At 39.0% G+C, this 20,411-nt stretch overlaps 1 protein-coding gene across 1 annotated transcript; it reads left to right on the top strand.

Annotated features, from left to right (window-relative positions):
- Positions 1-805: 805 nt before the first annotated feature.
- On the top strand, positions 806-20,045 carry LOC131969909 (NACHT, LRR and PYD domains-containing protein 12-like). Its single transcript, XM_059331140.1, has 13 exons — positions 806-996; positions 3,484-3,573; positions 5,166-5,288; positions 5,428-5,481; positions 5,953-7,774; positions 7,875-8,048; positions 8,453-8,626; positions 8,854-9,024; positions 11,292-11,465; positions 13,616-13,786; positions 16,027-16,200; positions 16,844-17,014; positions 18,701-20,045. Exons 2-13 carry the CDS (start codon positions 3,525-3,527, stop codon positions 18,888-18,890), a joined length of 3,447 nt encoding a protein of 1,148 aa, XP_059187123.1. The 5' UTR covers positions 806-996; positions 3,484-3,524; the 3' UTR covers positions 18,891-20,045.
- Positions 20,046-20,411: the final 366 nt, after the last annotated feature.

The raw sequence follows: 20,411 nt of genomic DNA, 5'->3' as shown, positions 1-20,411 counted from the left end.
CCCAATTTGGTGACAGCTAATGCGGATCCTTTGAACAATTAAAAATGAACAACAATGAGCATTTATTAGTATGATTTTGTCAGAATGCAGCCAGGACCCAAGTACAAATGAGAGGCTGGACACCAAAAATATAGATATATAGAGATTTGGAATTGAAGGAAAAACTCAAAACTAGACTTGATGTGGGCAAAATTCAGAGGTTAAGATGCTGAGCCGTAGACTTTATTAATCTATGGTGCACATTTTAGTTGACTAAAATGAAAAATAACATCAAATGTAATGCCGTATATAAGCAACACATTTTTATAATTTAGGAATACAAATTGCTTTGGGCCTACACCAACAATCAATGACAATTAAAATGTAAAGAGAATAGTATAAATAAATATATATATATACATATATATATATATATATATATATATACATATATCCATATACAGTTTTTATTTTTTTATTTTTGGCCGCAACCACAGGGAGCCACTGCAGACTGCCTGAAGAGCCACATGTGGCTCCAGAGCTGCAGGTTGCCTCCCCCTGGTTTAAACGATGGGAGAGATTTTGAGAACTCTGCTGAGTTTTCTGTTTTTTGTTTTCATATTATAATATTACATCCTCAGCTCACAGTTTGCCTGAATGATTGGTTTGTGAGACAAAATAGTCCTCAGTTCTTTGTGTGTCTAGTGTGTCTTAGTTGTTTCATCTTCATTTTTACAGTATTCACAATTTGTATCAAGAACCACAAATCTAGAGAGAAATAGAGAGAGACTAGAGAGAAATGCTTTCAGGTTTAAAACCAAATGAATGCTGACTGATTACAGGATGTGAAGTGTTGCAATACTTTCACTTCCTCATTGCACTCTTCGAGACAAAGAGCAGGAAACAGCCTCAGATGAGCCTATAACGGGACTAACGATGGTCTGAAGCAGGTGCCTTGTTCTTCTCTCTCAAGTCAGTTTTTAGTCGGATTTAACCGGGAAACAGCATCAAAGAGAGGTAAGATGAGAGCAGCGACTGAGGTGTCCCAGACCCTAAAGAGCTGCAGGAATTATTATTATTTAGCACCAAATGAATTGGCTCTTTGGAAACTTTATCATACCTTAAAAGTTGTGACACTTTGCACACGCGTCAGGTCTGGTGAAAATGTAGAGATTTAGGTTAGGGGTCTTGGGAATGGATAATGGTTTACACGCAGAGACGCACCCAAAGCCTCGGAGCCATGTCCTAAAACAAACAGGAAGTCAGCCATCTCAAACTGAATGAGCAATGTTAGGGCGTTTGGGGCCATTTCCACTTCAACCTTGGTCAGTACCATCTTAAGACTTTTGAGTTTAAAAGTTATTTACAGTTTAATTTGTTATAAAAGTATGTGGGTGTAGCATGGCGGCAAATTTCAAGTACTCACTATGAACAGGGGCGCAGATGAGATTTTTGTACTGGGGGGACCAAGCTGCCAGCAAATGATTTCAACTCAATGATTTATTTTTCCACTACATGCCTTAATCAAAATGTTTTTTTCAAACATTTTTATATGAACTGTAGTGTAAACAACAACATATTTAGATAAAAAAGAAGTTTGTTAAAATTAAAATAACATTATACATAAAAATAAAAAACAACATAGAATCTATTCACCTACAGCCTAAATAGGCTTTATTTTACATTTAGCCTACTTGAGGTAAGAGTAAATGTTGTTTATTGTTGTCAGAAGCGACTACTCAACATTACAAAACGATTATCTGCCACATCTGGTAAAGTCAACAGGCAACAGGCGTGGATAGCCGACTGACATTGCTTGTTTTTTGAGCAAACGCTGTGATTGTTTTTTGATTCTTAATTTTCATCTGTCATTAGGGGTGTTTTCATTACAGTCCAATACCCAGAATGAGGCAGGTCTCACTCGCTGAAACGCCTCTAATTTGAATATGAGCCGTTCTGAGTGGTCTTTTGTCTGGACTTTTTTTGTCCCTGTCGAAGAGCAGGGCCGTTTTTCTCCCCTGAAAAAAGCCTGGTTTCTGATTGGATAGAACGCTAAGCAGGATGTGACGTAGTACTCGACGCCACAACAACACACGCCATTTGTAAAAGCCGGCAAAACAGTGTTGTCGCTATATTTAGTGACTTTTCAGAGCCCCCTAGCTACTATTTTTCAAAAAAGCGACTACCAACAAATCTAGCGACATTTTCTGGCATTATTGGAGACTTTTGGAGACTCTTTCTTACTCTTAAGGAGCCGCCGGCCCTGCGGCTCCTTAAGAGTAAGAACAAGTCGAAGTTTCACTTTCCTCCTGCAGCAGTCTCTCCCAGCTGCATTCACAGAGCTGGAGGGGATGTTAACCCCTTAGCGTCCAGTCTACTACATCAGCAAGATGGCGGTGGATGCATTGCAGCGCTCAGTGAAATACTGATACTGATATTCCTTTTTTTCCGATCATAGCAGCCCTCGCTGGCAATGAAAAAATTACATGTTTACACTTTGATGTCCTTCTTCTAGAGTGTTTCCATCAATCATCAACCATTTGTCTTGTACTCTTTTTAAATGCATCACTCATGCACCACCTGTTGGAATCACTTGTTGACAGAGTGCTTCACCATTTGCAATACCCAGACTAATGCATCAGTGTTTGGCGGAGATGTGTGGAAATGCAGTATGACGCAAAGTTAATTTTCTCCAGATTTTTCCGTCAGAAAAATGCCATTTTATGTCAGAATATTCAGAAGACATATGTTGTGAAAAATGGTTCCAATATTTACTTTATGACCCAGTCTTTGGGACAAAAGACTGGGTCATAATCTAATCTCACTTTCATTTAATTTCCACTTGTTCCGCTTACTTTTGTTTCCCTTTAACTTTATTTATGTAATGAGCATTCAAAATCAAATTTGGAGTTATCATCTAGTAAATAACAAATTATGACTAAATTGGTTATCATGCTTTCAATAATAACTGTACTGAACCAATATTTATATGTTATACATTATGTTAAACACCAGCATCATTATTGCACTGACCCTATAATTCCCCTCAAAGTTTATGATATATTTAATATATATTAAAATAAAAAATCTAAATATTATTAACAACATCAATGATGTGCCTTGAAACTCAAAACTATCAAGATCATTGTCCTTCACTTAATTATCTTGGACTGGTTTTTAATTCCAGTGTCTTTTTCAGGATAATTATTAATAAAATTAGATTTAAACGTGTTTCTGTTGAATCAAACATAAAAGAGAGGTAGGAGGGCTTTTTTCAGTCCTAAGTAAGCAGCCTCCAAGAAGTCATAGTTGGAGACTGACTCACTCTTAAACTACGTTAAAAGAAATGCAGGTTTGTCCAAACTGTCAGAAGCAAGTAAGTGTGATAAGCATGAGGGAAGAAGCGCAAAGAGGATCTTATCTGTTCCTTATGTCATCACAGACAGGTCAACCTTTTTTTTAAACAGCTACTTGTAACATTAACTGTGTAATCTTTATTTTCAGGTTACTTCTCCACTTGGAGGAGCTGGGTGAAAGTATGCAGGATGGAAAACGACTTAAGCCGGCCTGCAGGTCTGTCAACATCACAGCAGGGTAAGATGGTGCTCCTGAACTTTCTCCAGACTGCAAGAAAATTATACTTTTCATATTTATTATCAGCAGACATATGCCAAGCAAGTCCAATCGAGTCCTTAGTTGAGGTAAGTTACAACATAAAATATAATTATTCAGCAGGTAACATTTAATGCGACATTATCGCATGACGATCTCAATTAAAATGAAATAACATTGAAACGTAATTTAACTTATAGATTATGTGTCAACATATTCGTATTGCAGAAATAGAACGTTACAATGCCAACATTTAATCTATCAAGTGGGTTGATTGGTGATTTTAATATAATCTTTTTTTTTAGATTGTGTCTGAGTAACATCATCAGCCCTCACCAGTGTTTGGAAGGTTTCTATTAAAATGTATCATAATGCAGATTGCTAAATATGCCCTAAAATTTAATTTGTAACATATTTCATGAGATTACTCCACATTCAAATTACTTTTGGAACAATCATCTGTTGTCAGCTGTGTCTCACGCTTATTTTATTCATCATGGTGTCTCTGATTGCCGGTCTATTAATTTGATTAAATTATTTTCAAATCCAATTGATTGAGAGCACTGTATTTGTTAATGTGCTTTAAATCCTGTTGTTGAGATTCAGGTTAATGTATGTTGTTTTTTTTAACACAAACAGCTGGAACATTTAAAAAAGAACCAACAGACTCCCCCGTCTCTCTCTCTCTCTCTCGCTCTCTCTCTCGCTCTCGCTCTCTCTCTCTCTCGCTCTCGCTCTCTCTTTCTCTCTCTCTCTCTCTCTCTCTCTCTCTCTCTCTCGCTGTCACTCTCTCTCGCTCTCGCTCTCGCTCTCGCTCTGTCTCGCTCTCTCTCTCTCGCTCTCTCTCTCTCTCTCTCGCTCTCTCTAGCTCTCTCTCTCTCTCTCTCTGAAACCCACATCACTCTGGCACCCAAACCAGTTCCTTCCCCATAGACCTGTTTCATAGCTCTGCCTTTGACTGCTGCCTGTTTGGCAAAGCACCCAACCCTGAACCCAGCCCAACCCTCAACAATCATTATGAATGGTGAGCCCACAAAACACCGTGTCATTTTTCAGGCTGAGCCCAACTGGGACTCATGGGTGTAGGTCTAGCTATCAGGTGATCACCCCCCTCCCAGACCTGACCCAGGACAGAGTCCCAGTCTCCCCATTGTTGGCCTGGTTACCCAACCAGTAGTGCTGGTCCTGAGAACACAGATACCATGGTGGAAACAAAGCTTCAGAAACAGTTGACTGACAACTCTCAGAGTTTAGATCTTCCAACTGATGAATTTGGCAGCAAATACGTCATTCAGTTTTCTACTTTGCTCACATTTTTTACTTGCAACCATTTCACGTATAATAAAAAACATTTTTATCCTCTAAGACCTGTGGATCAAGAAGAGTTCAATAAATATTGTCTGGTCAGTTTAGATTCAAATGTGTCCCATGTATCACATTTTTATTTAGCTCATTTTGTTCTTGATTTTTCAGGTCTCATAAATCAGCGCTAACAAAACAGAATATCTGAAACGAAACCCTTACACAGAGTTCACATGTTGACAACTTTGGTTTATTTGTCTATTTTCAAACAGCTCAAACTCAGAGAGAAGCAGGACACCAAACAATCAGCGCCCAGTCTGGAGCTGTCGCTGTCGCACCTCAGTTAACAGATGTTAAAGCAGAGAATATAAACATCACTGTCATCAACACATATGGTAAATGCTTCCCCTCATTAAAACAAAAATGAAATAAATGCCATATTTGTGTTTAATTATGTACTGGCTTGACTTGTTATCACCCAAAATGCCTTTAAATATTTAGCCTCTTAATAGATGTTGTATGTTTGTGTTTCAGGCCAGTCTCCCAGCACGACAGCCAACACTGAAGCCGTTTCTGACCAAACTGAAGGTATTGTGCTGTCTGAAGACTGTTAACATATGCAATATAATTTTTACAACCACATGATAAAAAGTTACTTTACTTCTGGTATTAAACTAAACCAGGATGAATAATATGAACGTGTTTTGCAGATGATATGATGTCTTGCTTCGTAAATGAAAGCTGACTTGAATCTTGCTACCTTACCGTCATCTGCACATCTTGTTGGTCTATCAATCTAAAATATATTAGATGTTTTTTTAACCATTATTTTGGAGCCTGGTTTGGTTTATTCAGAAATCATTATAACATGTATACACACCAGAGATCTGTCCAAGTAGATGTGGATCTGAGCCAAAACCAGGACTTCAGTCTGTACCCGGACTGGATCATGTTTAGTTCTTAGCTTTTGTTTTTTTTTTAGTTTGTCTGAAAACGTAACACACATACCTGCTTTACTTTCAAACTATAATGTAAATATGATTTTTATTCATCTTTTAGCAAAAATCCGAAGGTGCCGAGATGCACTGAAAAGTTTCCTTGAAAATCAAACGAAGGATCTATCTCAGGGAACAAAGGACGAAGGATGTTCGACCCCTTTAAACAAGATCTATACAGAGCTTTACATCACAAGAGGAGGCAGTGGGGAGGTTCATAGTGAACATGAAGTGATCAAGTTAGAATGCAAAAGGAGTCCGAGTGAGGAGAAGAACATCCAGCTCAGTGACATTTTTAAACCTTTAGCAGAAGAAGAAAGCCCTCCTCAGAGAGTTCTGACGAAGGGAATCGCTGGCATTGGAAAGTCGGTAGCTGTGCAGAAATTCACTCAGGACTGGGCGACCGGAGAAGCCAACCAAACTACTGACTTTGTATTTCCATTCACATTCAGAGACTTGAATTTAATAAAAGAGGACTGTTCTCTTGTGTCGTTAGTAAGTTCCCATTTCGAAGAAGTGGAGGATTTGGAACCATCAGACTACAACAGTTCAAGTGTTTTGTTCATCTTTGATGGCCTTGATGAAAGCCAGTTACCTCTGGATTTCAAGAAAATTAAGAAGTGCAGAGATATTACAAAGCTCACAACATTAGACGTCCTGCTTACAAACTTAATCTCAGGGAACCTGCTGCACAAAGCCTCGATCTGGATCACAAGTAGACCAGCTGCAGCCACTAAGATTCCTCCTGAGGTCTTCAACAGAGTGACCGAGGTACGAGGCTTCGATGATGGCCAGAAGAAGGAGTACTTTCAGAAGAAAGTTACTGACAAAAACATGTCTCAGAAGATACTCAATCATCTTCAGTCAAAGCCACTGAGAAGTCTCTACATCATGTGCCACATCCCAGTCTTCTGTTGGATTTCAGCCTCGACTCTCCAGAGTCTCTTAACAGAAACTCACAAAGGTGAGTTGCCAAACACTCTGACTGAAATGTACACACACTTCCTGATCATCCAGACGGAGCTGAAACACCAGAAGGATTATGAGGAAGGTGAATCGGACAAAGAAGTCATCATGAAATTGGGACAGCTGGCATTTGAACAGCTACAGAAGGGCAACATCATCTTCAAGAAAGAAGACGTAGAAAAGTGTGAGATTGACTTGAAACAAGCTGCAGTTTTTTCAGGAGTTTGTACAGAGATCCTCAGAAAAGAGTCTGGACTTCACAAACAAGAGATTTACTCTTTCATACATTTAACTGTTCATGAGTTTCTTGCAGCTCTGTATGTCTTACAGACCTTCATCGATAGGGGAGAAAATCTGCTCACCAACCTGACAAAGAAAACACAGTTTCCTCTTTTCCGCCGACAGACCTTCAGATCCAGCAGAGTAAATCTGCTCACCAACTCGACAATGGAAGCACAGTTTCGTCTCTTCTCCCTACAGAAGAGCACAGTGGATCTGGCTTTGGACAACAATCTGGGACAATGGGACTTGTTCCTGCGTTTCCTGCTCGGCCTGTCACAGGATAAAAGTCAGAAGCTTCTTCAGGAAGAATTGGAATTCAAAGGAATTCTTCAACAGAGCAACAAGAAGACAATCGACTACATTCACGAGAAGATCAAGAAGCTGTCCAACGTCAACAAGAGCATCAATCTGTTCCATTGTTTGAATGAGTTGGGTGACCGGTCTCTGGTCGAGCAAGTCCAACAGTATCTGAGCTCAGGAGATGCTAGTAAGCTGTTACCTGAACACTGGTCAGCTCTGGCCTTCCAGCTGCTCGTTTCCAATGATGACCTGGATGTCTTTGACCTGAAGAAATACCACAGATCAGATGAAGCTCTGGAGAGGCTGCTGCCAGTGCTCAAAGCATCAAAGACAGCTTTGTAAGTATCAGACCTCAAGGAACCCAACAGATCTTAATCTGCAGAAGGACAGAGGGGAATGTTTGCTCAATGTCAACAATCATTTTGTTTTTTACTTCAGGTTGAGTGACTGTTACCTCACAGACAGAAGTTGCAGAAATATTTCATCAGTTCTCAGATTGAAGTCTTCTGGTCTGGAGGAGTTAGACCTGAGCAGAAACAGACTGCAGGACTCTGGACTGAAGCAGCTCTCTGAAGGTCTAAAAAGTCCCGACTGCAAACTCCAAACACTCAGGTATGAACATCCAGATGTGTGTGTCTGGTGATGTATGATACCAGGAACATAGAGTAGATTTAAGAGAGACTTTGCTGATCTTCAGCCAGATGTTAAAAGATGGAATTTTCTGAGCGCTCTGTGATTTCCAGGACAGTGAGTCAGTCGTTCCATCACATCTTCAAATGTGTCAATCAAAATCTGCAAAGCTAAAACTAAAAAATAATTAAACCCATTTTTGTGTAATTTCCCTTTTATAGGTGTTGAGTCATCAGGTCAGGTGCTAGCTGAATGAAATGACAACAGAATTAGCTGATGTATCCCTGACTCATATGTTGGAAAAGTTCAGCCACGGGGTCAGAGGTCAGGGTCTGGAGCTGCCACTGCATGTTAAATCCTACAAGTTAAACTGTTTCTCCCAACAGACTGGTTGACTGTGAGTTTACAAAGAGAGGCTTTGCTGCTCTGACTTCCAGTCTGAAGTCAAACCCCGCCCACCTGAGAGTCCTGGATCTGACAGGAAATTACCTTGGAGACAGTGATGTCAAAGACCTTTGTGAGTTCTTGGCAGATCCACGTTGTCGACTGCAGACACTGAAGTGAGTATTGTGGTCATTATCACACTATGAAGAACATTGAGATGACTTCTCACCTGATTTATTACCTCAGAAAACATTCTGGTCTCAATCTGTAGTTTCAAGTCTTCAAGACAATCTGATGTAAATGTGTAAATATTGGTCCCATTTAGAAGAAAACAGATGATAAAGCAGGGTATGATTCGGGGCGTGGCTACCTTTGATTGACAGGTTTAAATGTCTCCTTCCAGCCTGGACTACTGCAGGTTACCAGCAGGGAGCTGGCGGTCTTTGACCTCTGACCTCAGAGCCTCCTCTGCTCTCAAAGAGCTCGACCTGAGAGTGAACTACCTGGAGGACCAGGGGGTGAAGCTGCTTTCTGATTGGCTGAAGAAACCCCAGTGTACACTGGAGATACTGAGGTAGGACTTCTCAATGTTTCTGTTTTTTAACATCAAACCTCAGATAGATTATTTTCTGTAATTATTTCCTCCCTAAACACCAGCTCTGTGAAATGTTATCTATGGAGTTTATTATTAAATTTTCATGTCCTTGTTAGTCACACTCAACCTTCAAACTGCCAACATGTTCCAGTTTGTTGTTTGGCTCTTCTGAAGAAGCAGATGTACATTTAAGGCGGATACAGATGTTACAGTTCAGTTAGCAGCCAGAAGGTCAAATATAGCCATGAATAAACTGAGTATTATTCTGCTTGAAGGAGAAACAAAGAAACATTTCAACAGTTTGTTGAATGTGAAATGTGTCTTGCTTATTGTCAGATGTTCAGACTGACGTCACTTTCATGTCTGTAGCTAAATAAAAAGCTGAAATCTGATCTTAGCATGACATCTAGAAACAGGAAAACAGCGAGTCTGGCTCCATCCAAAGGGAACAAAATCCTCTGACAAGTGGTTTGTTTAATCTGTACGAAAACAAAGATAGTGCCTAAACTTCTACATCTGTTTTAATGTTAGGTAATTGTTGGGGTACCATCTGCAATTTCTACTGAGTACATACATAAACATCACTGCTTTATTATGATTACTATACTCCCTCTTCCCCATTAATATCTTCGCTATTTATTATATATTTATTTACTTTGCTGGTATTTAATAAATGTAATGTGTATTGATTATTGTGCATTTAAAATAGCACTTTTTTGATTTTCGTCACCTTATATTTTGATTTTTATTAATCATTATACCATGAAGTTATACATCAGCTTAATAATGTAAATATGATATTAAATAATAACATCTTTACAATAATCAAAGTAAACTTAATTTGAATCTCAAGTGTTTTGTACCAGGAGAGCAGTTGTTGTTATGTTCCCTTACAGATCCTTCAGCAATATTTAAATATCACTAATGCAACATATTGTCAGGACCGGTGACCAGAACTCAGACGCAGACCAGAGATCAGAGAGATTTAGATTAGATTAGATTTTTCACAAAGAAAAACAGGTCGAAGGGGTGGTGCTGGGAATTCAGGAGCGGGTTCGGATCCAGAGCTCTCGGCTGGCTGGTGAGCTGGACTGGGTACAGGTTGAGGCACGATGGTAAACTGATTCGACGATCCGGCGGGGACTGGAAGGCTGGTCTGGTCTTTTATAGGAGTGTTGATTGTGGAATGAGAAACCGGAGTGCAGGACTGATGAGATGCGTTGCAGGTGTGTAAGCTGGAGCTGCCGAGACCACGCCCCCCAGCAGTAATGCATGCCACAGACAAGTCACAACCGGGGGTTGTGACACATATATTATAATAGCAATGGTATATATGCTTTAGTAACGTGGCGCCCGGTGGCGCCCCCTGCCTGCAGCATGTCACAGTTTTTGACAGTGTGCTGAACTGTTGTTCTTGTCAAGATACTGTGGCTGGTAGTTACTCCGACACCTTTCACCTGGAGACCGGGGTTTGAGATGTGTCAATCTCAATCTGATCTAATAACTTGATCAGACTCTTGATTCTGTGGTCACAGTTTGACTCAATTTTTAATTTAACTTTCTTTCCTTTTTCAGCAGTCCATCAAGTCTTGATGAGTAAAGATCAACAGATTGCTGGTTTTGTGTGCAGCTGTCATTTACATTTTCATTCAAAAGATTGTCTACATTGTATCAAGTGTGATATAACTACTACATGTTGGTTTGAATGTACCGCCCTGATTCCATAAGGTAAAAGTTGAAACTAAAAGCACATTTAGAAATATTAATGAAATAATATTTATACAGAACGTGTCTGAAATGTTAATATGCTTCATGTTACATACACATGTATTTTAAAAAATATATATATTTTTACCTAAACGATGAACCTTCTTAGATGTGCGTAGTGTTCTGACACATCTCAAACCCCGGTCTCCAGGTGAAAGGTGTCGGAGTAACCACCCAGCCACAGTATCTTGACAAGAACAACAGTTCAGCACACTGTCAAAAACTGTGACATGCTGCAGGCAGGGGGCGCCACCGGGCGCCACGTTACTAAAGTGCATGTGACAGTTATAAAAACATTTCAGTCATGTCACCTCCCGGCCTCCATAGTTCATAATATAATTGATGAATTTTTAATTTTAGATCATTTATTGTTAGTTAGACTCAGACTGCAGCTGCAGCTCAGCCACGGGGTCAGAGGTCAGGGTCTGGAGCTGCCACTGCATGTTACCTCCTATAAGTTAAACTGTTTCTCCCAACAGACTTGCTGGCAGTCAGTTTACAGAGAGAGGCTTTGCTGCTCTGACTTCCAGTCTGAAGTCAAACCCCGCCCACCTGAGAGTCCTGGATCTGTCAGATAATGACCTCATAGACAGTGATGTCAGAGACCTTTGTGAGTTCTTCGCAGATCCACGTTGTCGACTGCAGACACTGAAGTGAGTATTGTGGTCATTATCACACTTTGAATAAAAACTTTATAAAATGCTGTCACACATTCAGATGTGCAGAGACAGTTTTCAGGAGTTTAAGGCCATTTTCACACTAAACCTCCTCTATTTAGATTATTATTAATAAATGGTTAGTAACGCATTCGAATGTTGTTGTAAACACATGAGGACTTTTTAAATAGTGTGTATTACAGTTTTTTTCAATCGCTAACAATCGCTTATCCATACTTCAGATACTTTTTCTAAACTCTTAACACAGACTCACACCTACAAAACACAACTGACCAAATGTATAATTTTCTTCTCAAAAACACATTTTGTTAAATGTATACTATATCTTCATTTCAAAATAGGACACATCTTTCTCTGCACACACTAACTTTACCAAAACACTGGAAATCTGACTCAAAATGAAATTATTCTGTCAAAGAATAACACTTGTTTTCACTTCGCAAGGTACATGCAGTCAATCGAAGTACACCAGGTTTCAAAATACTGGCTAATGTTGATATTGCAAAAAGTGCATAGACTTTTATGTTTCAGTTTAACAGGTATCTGCATGCAAAACATGCAATCCACCGTTTTTACACTAAATTCCTTGGTTGGGAACTATATGTCCACATGTAATGTTCACATTCAAAAGCATTCCAGTAAAAAGCAAATCAGTTTGTTTTTTCCTTTACTGTTTACAATGTTTCTCAATTGCTAAAACAATCATTCCTGTTGTGTGAATCGATTGCTCGGTTGTCTAAACTCATTCCCAGAATCAAACATAGTAAAACACTATTTGCAGATCTCAGTCATTCCTTTTGCAAAACTCTAAACACAATTCTCCTGCAATAAGAATTCTGAGAAAAGGACAGGAGGATTCGAAAAATGTGTTTTAGCAATTGAGAAAAACTGTATTACAGGAGGTACATTAGAAATACTGTTTACAATATGATACAACAGAAAAAGTTTTACAGTATTGCTTACAGTGAACAAAATATCCATGAAACACACATGAGCATTCTGAACAAAAAAACAACAGCAAAAAGCCCAGATAAAAAGGGGAGAACTAAAAAAAAAGCACAAAATTACTGTATCTAATCTCTGCGATCTTCAGGGTTAGGCCACATGTTTTCATCAACATCGCATCAGATATTGTTTTTGAACTGATATCATTGCAGAAGCAGAGGTTTTTATACTGTATCTAAGGTTTGGAATATTGTTTTTGCTATTGTGGGATGTTGTGTGTTAACATTCTTAAATAATACAAAAACAATCCATAATTTTGTTGCGAGATATAGCTTGTCTGTTAAGGAAATGTGTTTGACTGCATATTGTGTGGAAATGACATGAAATGTGTGAATGGTATGGCCACAAAATACCATTCTGTGCTAATTGGGTGAAGAGTTTAGAAAAAGTATCTGAAGTATGGGTAAGTGCTTCTTAGCGACTGAAAAAAACTGTAATACCATGCAACGACCTCCAGTCTGACCAGTGAAGCAAACAGGAAGTGCCTTCAGCCTGCAATCTATCAAACATCCAGCAGGGGGCGCCACCGTCTGTCCTCTCTGTCTCAACACAAACTAAGACAACTTCTCACCTGATTTATTACCTCAGTGGCAACATTCTGGTCTCAATCTGTAGTTTCAAGTCTTCTTCAAGACAATCCGATGTAAATGTGTAAATAATGGTCCCATTTAGAAGGAAACAGATGATAAAGCAGGGTGTGATTTGTGTGTGAAGGGCTAAAAGATGAACGACCCAGTAGAATGTTTCTGATTTTTTTTGCTCCTGCAGAAGAATTCAAACATTAGTTCCCTTCTGACCTTCTTATCACTCCTGCACACTTGCTCCCTCAGTAAAGGCAAACGGCACTGTCAGTTTTCTTTTTCCAAAATGCATAAACATTAGTCATGTTAATATTACAACATGCATTTGACTCATTTAAACACTTCTATTGACGAGTTCTTAAGTAAAGTACAAAGTAATATAAAGTCTATGGGGTGGTCTGTCACATTGAAACGGAATCGATACATTATAGTGTGTTATAAAATATTTAATGTTTTTAAATTTTATTTTATTTTTATACACTCTCATGAGAACCAATAAAAACTCTGATGTGTAAACTGAGTTTAAATGTCTCCTTCCAGCCTGAACTACTGCTGGTTTCCAGCTGAGAGCTGCCGGTCTTTGACCTCTGACCTCAGAGCCTCCTCTGCTCTCAAAGAGCTCGACCTGAGCCTGAACCACCTGGAGGACCAGGGGGTGGAGCTGCTTTCTGATTGGCTGAAGAAACCCCAGTGTACACTGGAGATACTGAGGTAGGACTTCTCAATGTTTTTGTTTTTTAACATCAAACCTCAGATAGATTATTTTCTATAATTATTTCCTCCCTAAACACCAGCTCTGTGAAATATTATCTATGGAGTTTATTATTAAATTTTCATGTCCTTGTTAGTCACACTCAACCTTCAAACTGCCAACATGTTCCAGTTTGTTGTTTGGCTCTTCTGAAGAAGCAGATCTACATTTAAGTGGGATACAGATGTTACAGTTCAGTTAGCAGCCAGAAGGTCAAATATAGCCATGAATAAACTGAGTATTATTCTGCTTGAAGGAGAAACAAAGAAACATTTCAACAGTTTGTTGAATGTGAAATGTGTCTTGCTTATTGTCAGATGTTCAGACTGACGTCACTTTCATGTCTGTAGCTAAATAAAAAGCTGAAATCTGATCTTAGCATGACATCTAGAAACAGGAAAACAGCGAGTCTGGCTCCATCCAAAGGGAACAAAATCCACTGATAAGTGGTTTGTTTAATCTGTACGAAAACAAAGATTAAAGGCTACGATTTACCGTTTAATATGTGGTTATGTGCTGAAGGAGACCTTCAGCTTGAGTTATAGTCGGCCGGGGGTTAACAGGAGTCTCACTGTTGTTTTGATATCTCCTCTGTTGGATATGATCAGACTTTATTGTGCTTTATATTCCCCACAGTAACTGTTTTTACATTCTTTCATTTAGCGACGATGAGCTATACACATAGCTTTATAGAACTGGAGTTACATAAGGTAACCCATAATTATTTCACTGTTTCGTCAAAGAACTGCAGCGTCACACCTTTGTAGATGTTTGTTGGTGAAAAGGAGGAGAGTCACTTTAACTTCTTTAACTTCACTCTCAACAAACCCCAGCGGCATCACAAACATGTCAGGGAAAACATTACTGTTCTTTCTTTCCTGTCGTGGTATCTCTGGTGACTTCAAAGCCCAACATGTGATGAAGAGTGTTGGTGTGTACGTAGAAACTACAAACCCAGCAAGTACTGGGGAGAAACATGTCGGTGACCAGGCATCAACTTTTGGTCGCCAAACGTGAAATCATCGATTTTCGTCACCTTATATTTTGATTTTTATTAATCATCTTGCCATGAAATTATACATCAGCTTAATAATGAAAATCTATATATTAAAAATATAATATATATATTCAATAATAACATCTTAACAATAATCAAACTAAACTTAATTTGAATCTCAAGTGTTTTGTACCAGGAGAGCAGCTGTTGTTATGTTCCCTTACAGATCCTTCAGCGATATTTAAATATCACTAATGCAACATATATTATAATAGCAATGGTATATATGCTTTAGTAACGTGGCGCCCGGTGGCGCCCCCTGCCTGCAGCATGTCACAGTTTTTGACAGTGTGCTGAACTGTTGTTCTTGTCAAGATACTGTGGCTGGTAGTTACTCCGACACCTTTCACCTGGAGACCGGGGTTTGAGATGTGTCAATCTCAATCTGATCTAATAACTTGATCAGACTCTTGATTCTGTGGTCAAAGTTTGACTCAATTTTTAATTTAACTTTCTCTCCTTTTTCAGCAGTCCATCAAGTCTTGATGAGTAAAGATCAACAGATTGCTGGTTTTATGTGCTGACAGCTGTCATTTGCATTTTCATTCAAAAGATTGTCTACATTGTATCAAGTGTGATATAACTGCTACATGTTGGTTTGAATGTACCGCCCTGATTCCATAAGGTAAAAGTTGAAACTAAAAGCACATTTAGAAATATTAATGAAATAATATTTATACAGAACGTGTCTGAAATGTTAATATGCTTCATGTTACATACACATGTATTTTAAAAAATATATTTATTTTTACCTAAACGATGAACCTTCTTAGATGTGCGTAGTGTTCTGACACATCTCAAACCCCGGTCTCCAGGTGAAAGGTGTCGGAGTAACCACCCAGCCACAGTATCTTGACAAGAACAACAGTTCAGCACACTGTCAAAAACTGTGACATGCTGCAGGCAGGGGGCGCCACCGGGCGCCACGTTACTAAAGTGCATGTGACAGTCATAAAAACATTTCAGTCATGTCACCTCCCGGCCTCCATAGTTCATAATATAATTGATGAATTTTTAATTTTAGATCATTTATTGTTAGTTTGACTCAGACTGCAGCTGCAGCTCAGCCACGGGGTCAGAGGTCAGGGTCTGGAGCTGCCACTGCATGTTACCTCCTATAAGTTAAACTGTTTCTCCCAACAGACTTGCTGGCTGTAAGTTTACAGAGAGAGGCTTTGCTGCTCTGACTTCCAGTCTGAAGTCAAACCCCGCCCACCTGAGAGTCCTGCATCTGTCAGGAAATGACCTCAAGGACAGTGATGTCAGAGACCTTTGTGAGTTCTTGGCAGATCCACGTTGTCGACTGCAGACACTGAAGTGAGTATTGTGGTCATTATCACACTTTGAAGAACATTGAGATGACTTCTCACCTGATTTATTACCTCAGAAAACATTCTGGTGTCAATCTCTAGTTTGAAGTCTTCAAGACAATCTGATGTAAATGTGTAAATATTGGTCCCATTTAGAAGAAAACAGATGATAAAGCAGGGTATGATTCGAGGCGTGGCTACCTTTGATTGACAGGTGGCTAATGTAACAGGTGTGTATGAGGGGCTAACAGAGGACGACCAAGTAGATTGTTTCCCATTTGTATTTGCTCCTGCAGAAGACATTAAACATTATTTTCCCTCTGACCTTTTTATCCCTCCTGCACACTGCAGGAGTCTTTACTGCTCCCTCAGTAAAGCCAAACGGCACTATCAGTTTTCTTTTTCCAAAATGCATATACATTAGTCATTTTTAATAGTACAACATGCATTCAACTCATTTAACCACTTCTAATCAGGATTTCTTCAATTTCACGGGAAAATATTATGTCAATTAACAAATCTCTTATATGGGGAAACAATGTCACCTAGTGGCCAAAGTAATATAAAGGCAATGGGGTGGTCTGTCGGAGTGAAACGGTACCGATACATTATAGTGTGTTATTAAACTGAGTTTAAATGTCTCCTTCCAGCCTGAAGGCCTGCTGGTTACCAGCAGAGAGCTGGCGGTCTTTGACCTCTGACCTCAGAGCCTCCTCTGCTCTCAAAGAGCTCGACCTGAGAGTGAACCACCTGGAGGACCAGGGGGTGGAGCTGCTTTCTGATTGGCTGAAGGAACCCCAGTGTACACTGGTGATACTGAGGTAGGACTTCTCAATGTTTTTGTTTTTTAACAACAAACCTCAGATAGATTATTTTCTGTAATTATTTCCTCCCTAAACACCAGCTCTGTGAAATATTATCTATGGACTTTATTATTAAATTTTCATGTCCTTGTTAGTCACACTCAACCTTCAAACTGCCAACATGTTCCAGTTTGTTGTTTGGCTCTTCTGAAGAAGCAGATCTACATTTAAGTGGGATACAGATGTTACAGTTCAGTTAGCAGCCAGAAGGTCAAATATTGCCATGAATAAACTGAGTAATATTCTGCTTGAAGGAGAAACAAAGAAACATTTCAACAGTTTGTTGAATGTGAAATGTGTATTGCTTATTGTCAGATGTTCAGACTGACGTCACTTTCATGTCTGTAGCTAAATAAAAAGCTGAAATCTGATCTTAGCATGACATCTAGAAACAGGAAAACAGCGAGTCTGGCTCCATCCAAAGGGAACAAAATCCACTGACAAGTGGTTTGTTTAATCTGTACGAAAACAAAGATTAAAGGTGACGATTTACCGTTTAATATGTGGTTATGTGCTGAAGGAGACCTTCAGCTTGAGTTATAGTCGGCCGGGGGTTAACAGGAGTCTCACTGTTGTTTTGATATCTCCTCTGTTGGATATGATCAGACTTTATTGTGCTTTATATTCCCCACAGTAACTGTTTTTACATTCGTTCATTTAGCGACGATGAGCTATACACATAGCTTTATAGAACTGGAGTTACATAAGGTAACCCATAATTTTTTCACTGTTTCATCAAAGGTCTGCAGCAGCTGACACTTTGATGCTTTCAGGTCATTTCACTCAGTTAGGAACCTTCCAAAAGTATTTTCACCAGTTGACCGATAACTGAGCTGTTCTGTCTTCAATGTTGTCATAAAGCCACAGTCACACATGAGAGAATGCAGCTGATGGTAAATTACTCCGATGGATAACGATGGCTGATAGTCACTGTACTGAGCCCAACATCGTGATTTAAAGCCTCACCCCCAACAACACCAACACTGGGTTTCATGTTTGTGATGGCAATAATGAAGTCCTTGAAAAGTAACAGTTCTGATTCATCAGCTGTGTACAGATCAGCTTTGCAAGTGCAGCGTCAGGTGAAAACTAGAGCTGTCCCGTTTTTTCCCCCATAATCATGTTCCAATGTATGCAAAATTTGGAGATTATTTTTCAAACTGATTTGTACTTTTACACACTTATTTTTCAGTCTGTGTAATGCACTTGTTTCTAATGAAAGAATGTCACGAATGATAAAATGACAGACAGTCCATCGTGATGTTTCACTGTGGACATCGTCATGTGCTAATTAGGTCGACATCCTCCAGTCTTATGTGTGACCGAGCCCTAAAGCTCAAAAATCCTCATCCATCTTTAAGAAAATTTAAAGGAACTGAAAGACATGTGTGAGTAAAGTTGCATGTTGTCATCGTAGTTATGTTAAAATAAAGTATTTTATAAAAGCAGATCCCAGTGGAATTAAATGAAGAATTAAATGAAAATAAAATTGGGCCCAGGATGGAGCCCTGTTGTACACCTCAGGAGAAGGAAGAAACAGAAAGAACAGAGCTAAATAATACGAGATGTCCATGTGAATGATCTGAGCAGACAACTAACAGCTTTTCATTACTGTGGTATTAAACCAGTGTTTTTCTCTCTCAGGTTGTCACACTGCACAGAGAGACACTGTGAGTATCTGGCCTCGGCTCTGAGGTCGGACACTTCACATCTCAGAGAGCTGGAGCTGAGCTTCAGTCATCCAGGAGAATCAGGTCTGAAGCTGCTGACAGACATAAAGGAGGACAAACGTTACAGCCTGCAGACACTGGAAGTGTTAGATGGGTTTATTTGAACATGAACGTTGACCAAAAAGACACCAATGGATCATTATCCTACTTTAGTCTGAAACAAATGAACTGAACTATAAAAGTGTGTGTCACAGTGACCTCAGATGCATCCTGATTCTTCTCTCCTTAAAGAATCAGTGCTCATCAGGAGGGGAGGTTCTAGTGAGGCAATAAGGTTATTAAATATTAAATAATTATTGTTTATGACTACCTACATTGACAGACACATTTCAGATGACAGGACAATCAGCACCGGTTCCCCTCAAGGCTGCGTCCTTTCTCCTCTGCTCTACTTCCTGTTCAGGACTGTCCTCCCTTTAGAAGCGAGGTTGTTTCTACAAGCTCTCGTGCGCCCTCTCGCGGCCATAGTAATTATGAATGAATGAAGTGGTTTTAGGCTGGTAGATATCCTGCTAGCATAGCCAGTTCACTATAACGGTGCGCTATCTTTCTAGACGAGGAATGTGCCAGTTGTCTACGGCAGATGACATCACCTATTTACTCTCCTTTTGTCATAAATGCAGGCATGTATGACATTATGTTAAATATGTTCTTCTATATAAGTTTTTGTTCCATGTTTATTAAGAAAATTTACTAAAAAGCTGGTAACAGTCCACTGGAAAATTATTTTTTATTTCATAATATATTCTTTCGTATTATAAGAGGCAAATTTCAGTTTAAATAACTTTTTTTTCTAAAAGCCAACCTTTTATCGTTTGGGTTTAAAGTCTCAGATGCCTCAGGTTTACATCAACCAGATGAGAGTTTCCTTATTGGACACAATAACAGAGACTTCACAGGTATGGCATGAAAATTAGAGCATCAAGTAATAAAACATGTGTCTATACAAATGAACTTAATTCCTTTTCAGAAATATAGAATATGTAACTCTAGTTAGCTAAAATATCATGATAACAAAGAAAAAACTGTTTATACGTGTTTTCTGTCATGTTGTATGGGGCTGCAATAATTATTTTCATTATTAAACCGATCTTTCCATCATTTCCATGACTAATCAATTAACCATCTTGACAATAAAATGTAAGGAAATGAAATGTGTGCCCTGTGTTATTTCCCAGAGTCTAAGGCCACGTCTTCACAGGGTGTTTTATTCAACCAACAGTCCAAAAGTATTCAGATTATAATTTTTTATTTCAAGGAAAAGCATCAAATGTCTATATTTTTTATATATGTGTAATAAGGAAGGTGTTTTGTTAAATTTTCAAAAAGTTGAATGACTTTTATATAGACAGTCATGTGACCCTCATCATATTTGTCAGGATAATTATTAATAAAATTAAATGAAAACATGTTTCTTTTAAATTGAACATACAACAGAGGTAGGAGGGCTTTTTCAGCCCTAATTAGGCAGCTTCCAAGAAGTCATAGTTGGAGACTGACTCACTGTTAAACTATGTTAAAAGAAATACAGGTGTGTCCAAACTGTCATCAGCCAGTAAGCGTGATAAGCATGAGGGGGGAAACACAAAGCGGGAAATGAAGTTATTATGAACTAACCTGCTCTG

The sequence above is a fragment of the Centropristis striata genome, chromosome 1 (assembly GCF_030273125.1).
Source record: "Centropristis striata isolate RG_2023a ecotype Rhode Island chromosome 1, C.striata_1.0, whole genome shotgun sequence".
NCBI classification, from domain to species: Eukaryota; Metazoa; Chordata; class Actinopteri; order Perciformes; family Serranidae; genus Centropristis; species Centropristis striata.
This window is presented reverse-complemented; position numbering and strand designations above follow the sequence as displayed.

Bases quoted from the DNA above. Each gene is read 5' to 3' on its own strand.
- LOC131969909 (XM_059331140.1), top strand. From the start codon at position 3,525: ATGGAAAACGACTTAAGCCGGCCTGCAGGTCTGTCAACATCACAGCAG. The intron at 5,289-5,427 runs GTAAATGCTTCC...TTTGTGTTTCAG, and splicing joins CACTGTCATCAACACATATG to GCCAGTCTCCCAGCACGACA. The intron at 11,466-13,615 runs GTGAGTATTGTG...GTCTCCTTCCAG, and splicing joins TGTCGACTGCAGACACTGAA to CCTGAACTACTGCTGGTTTC.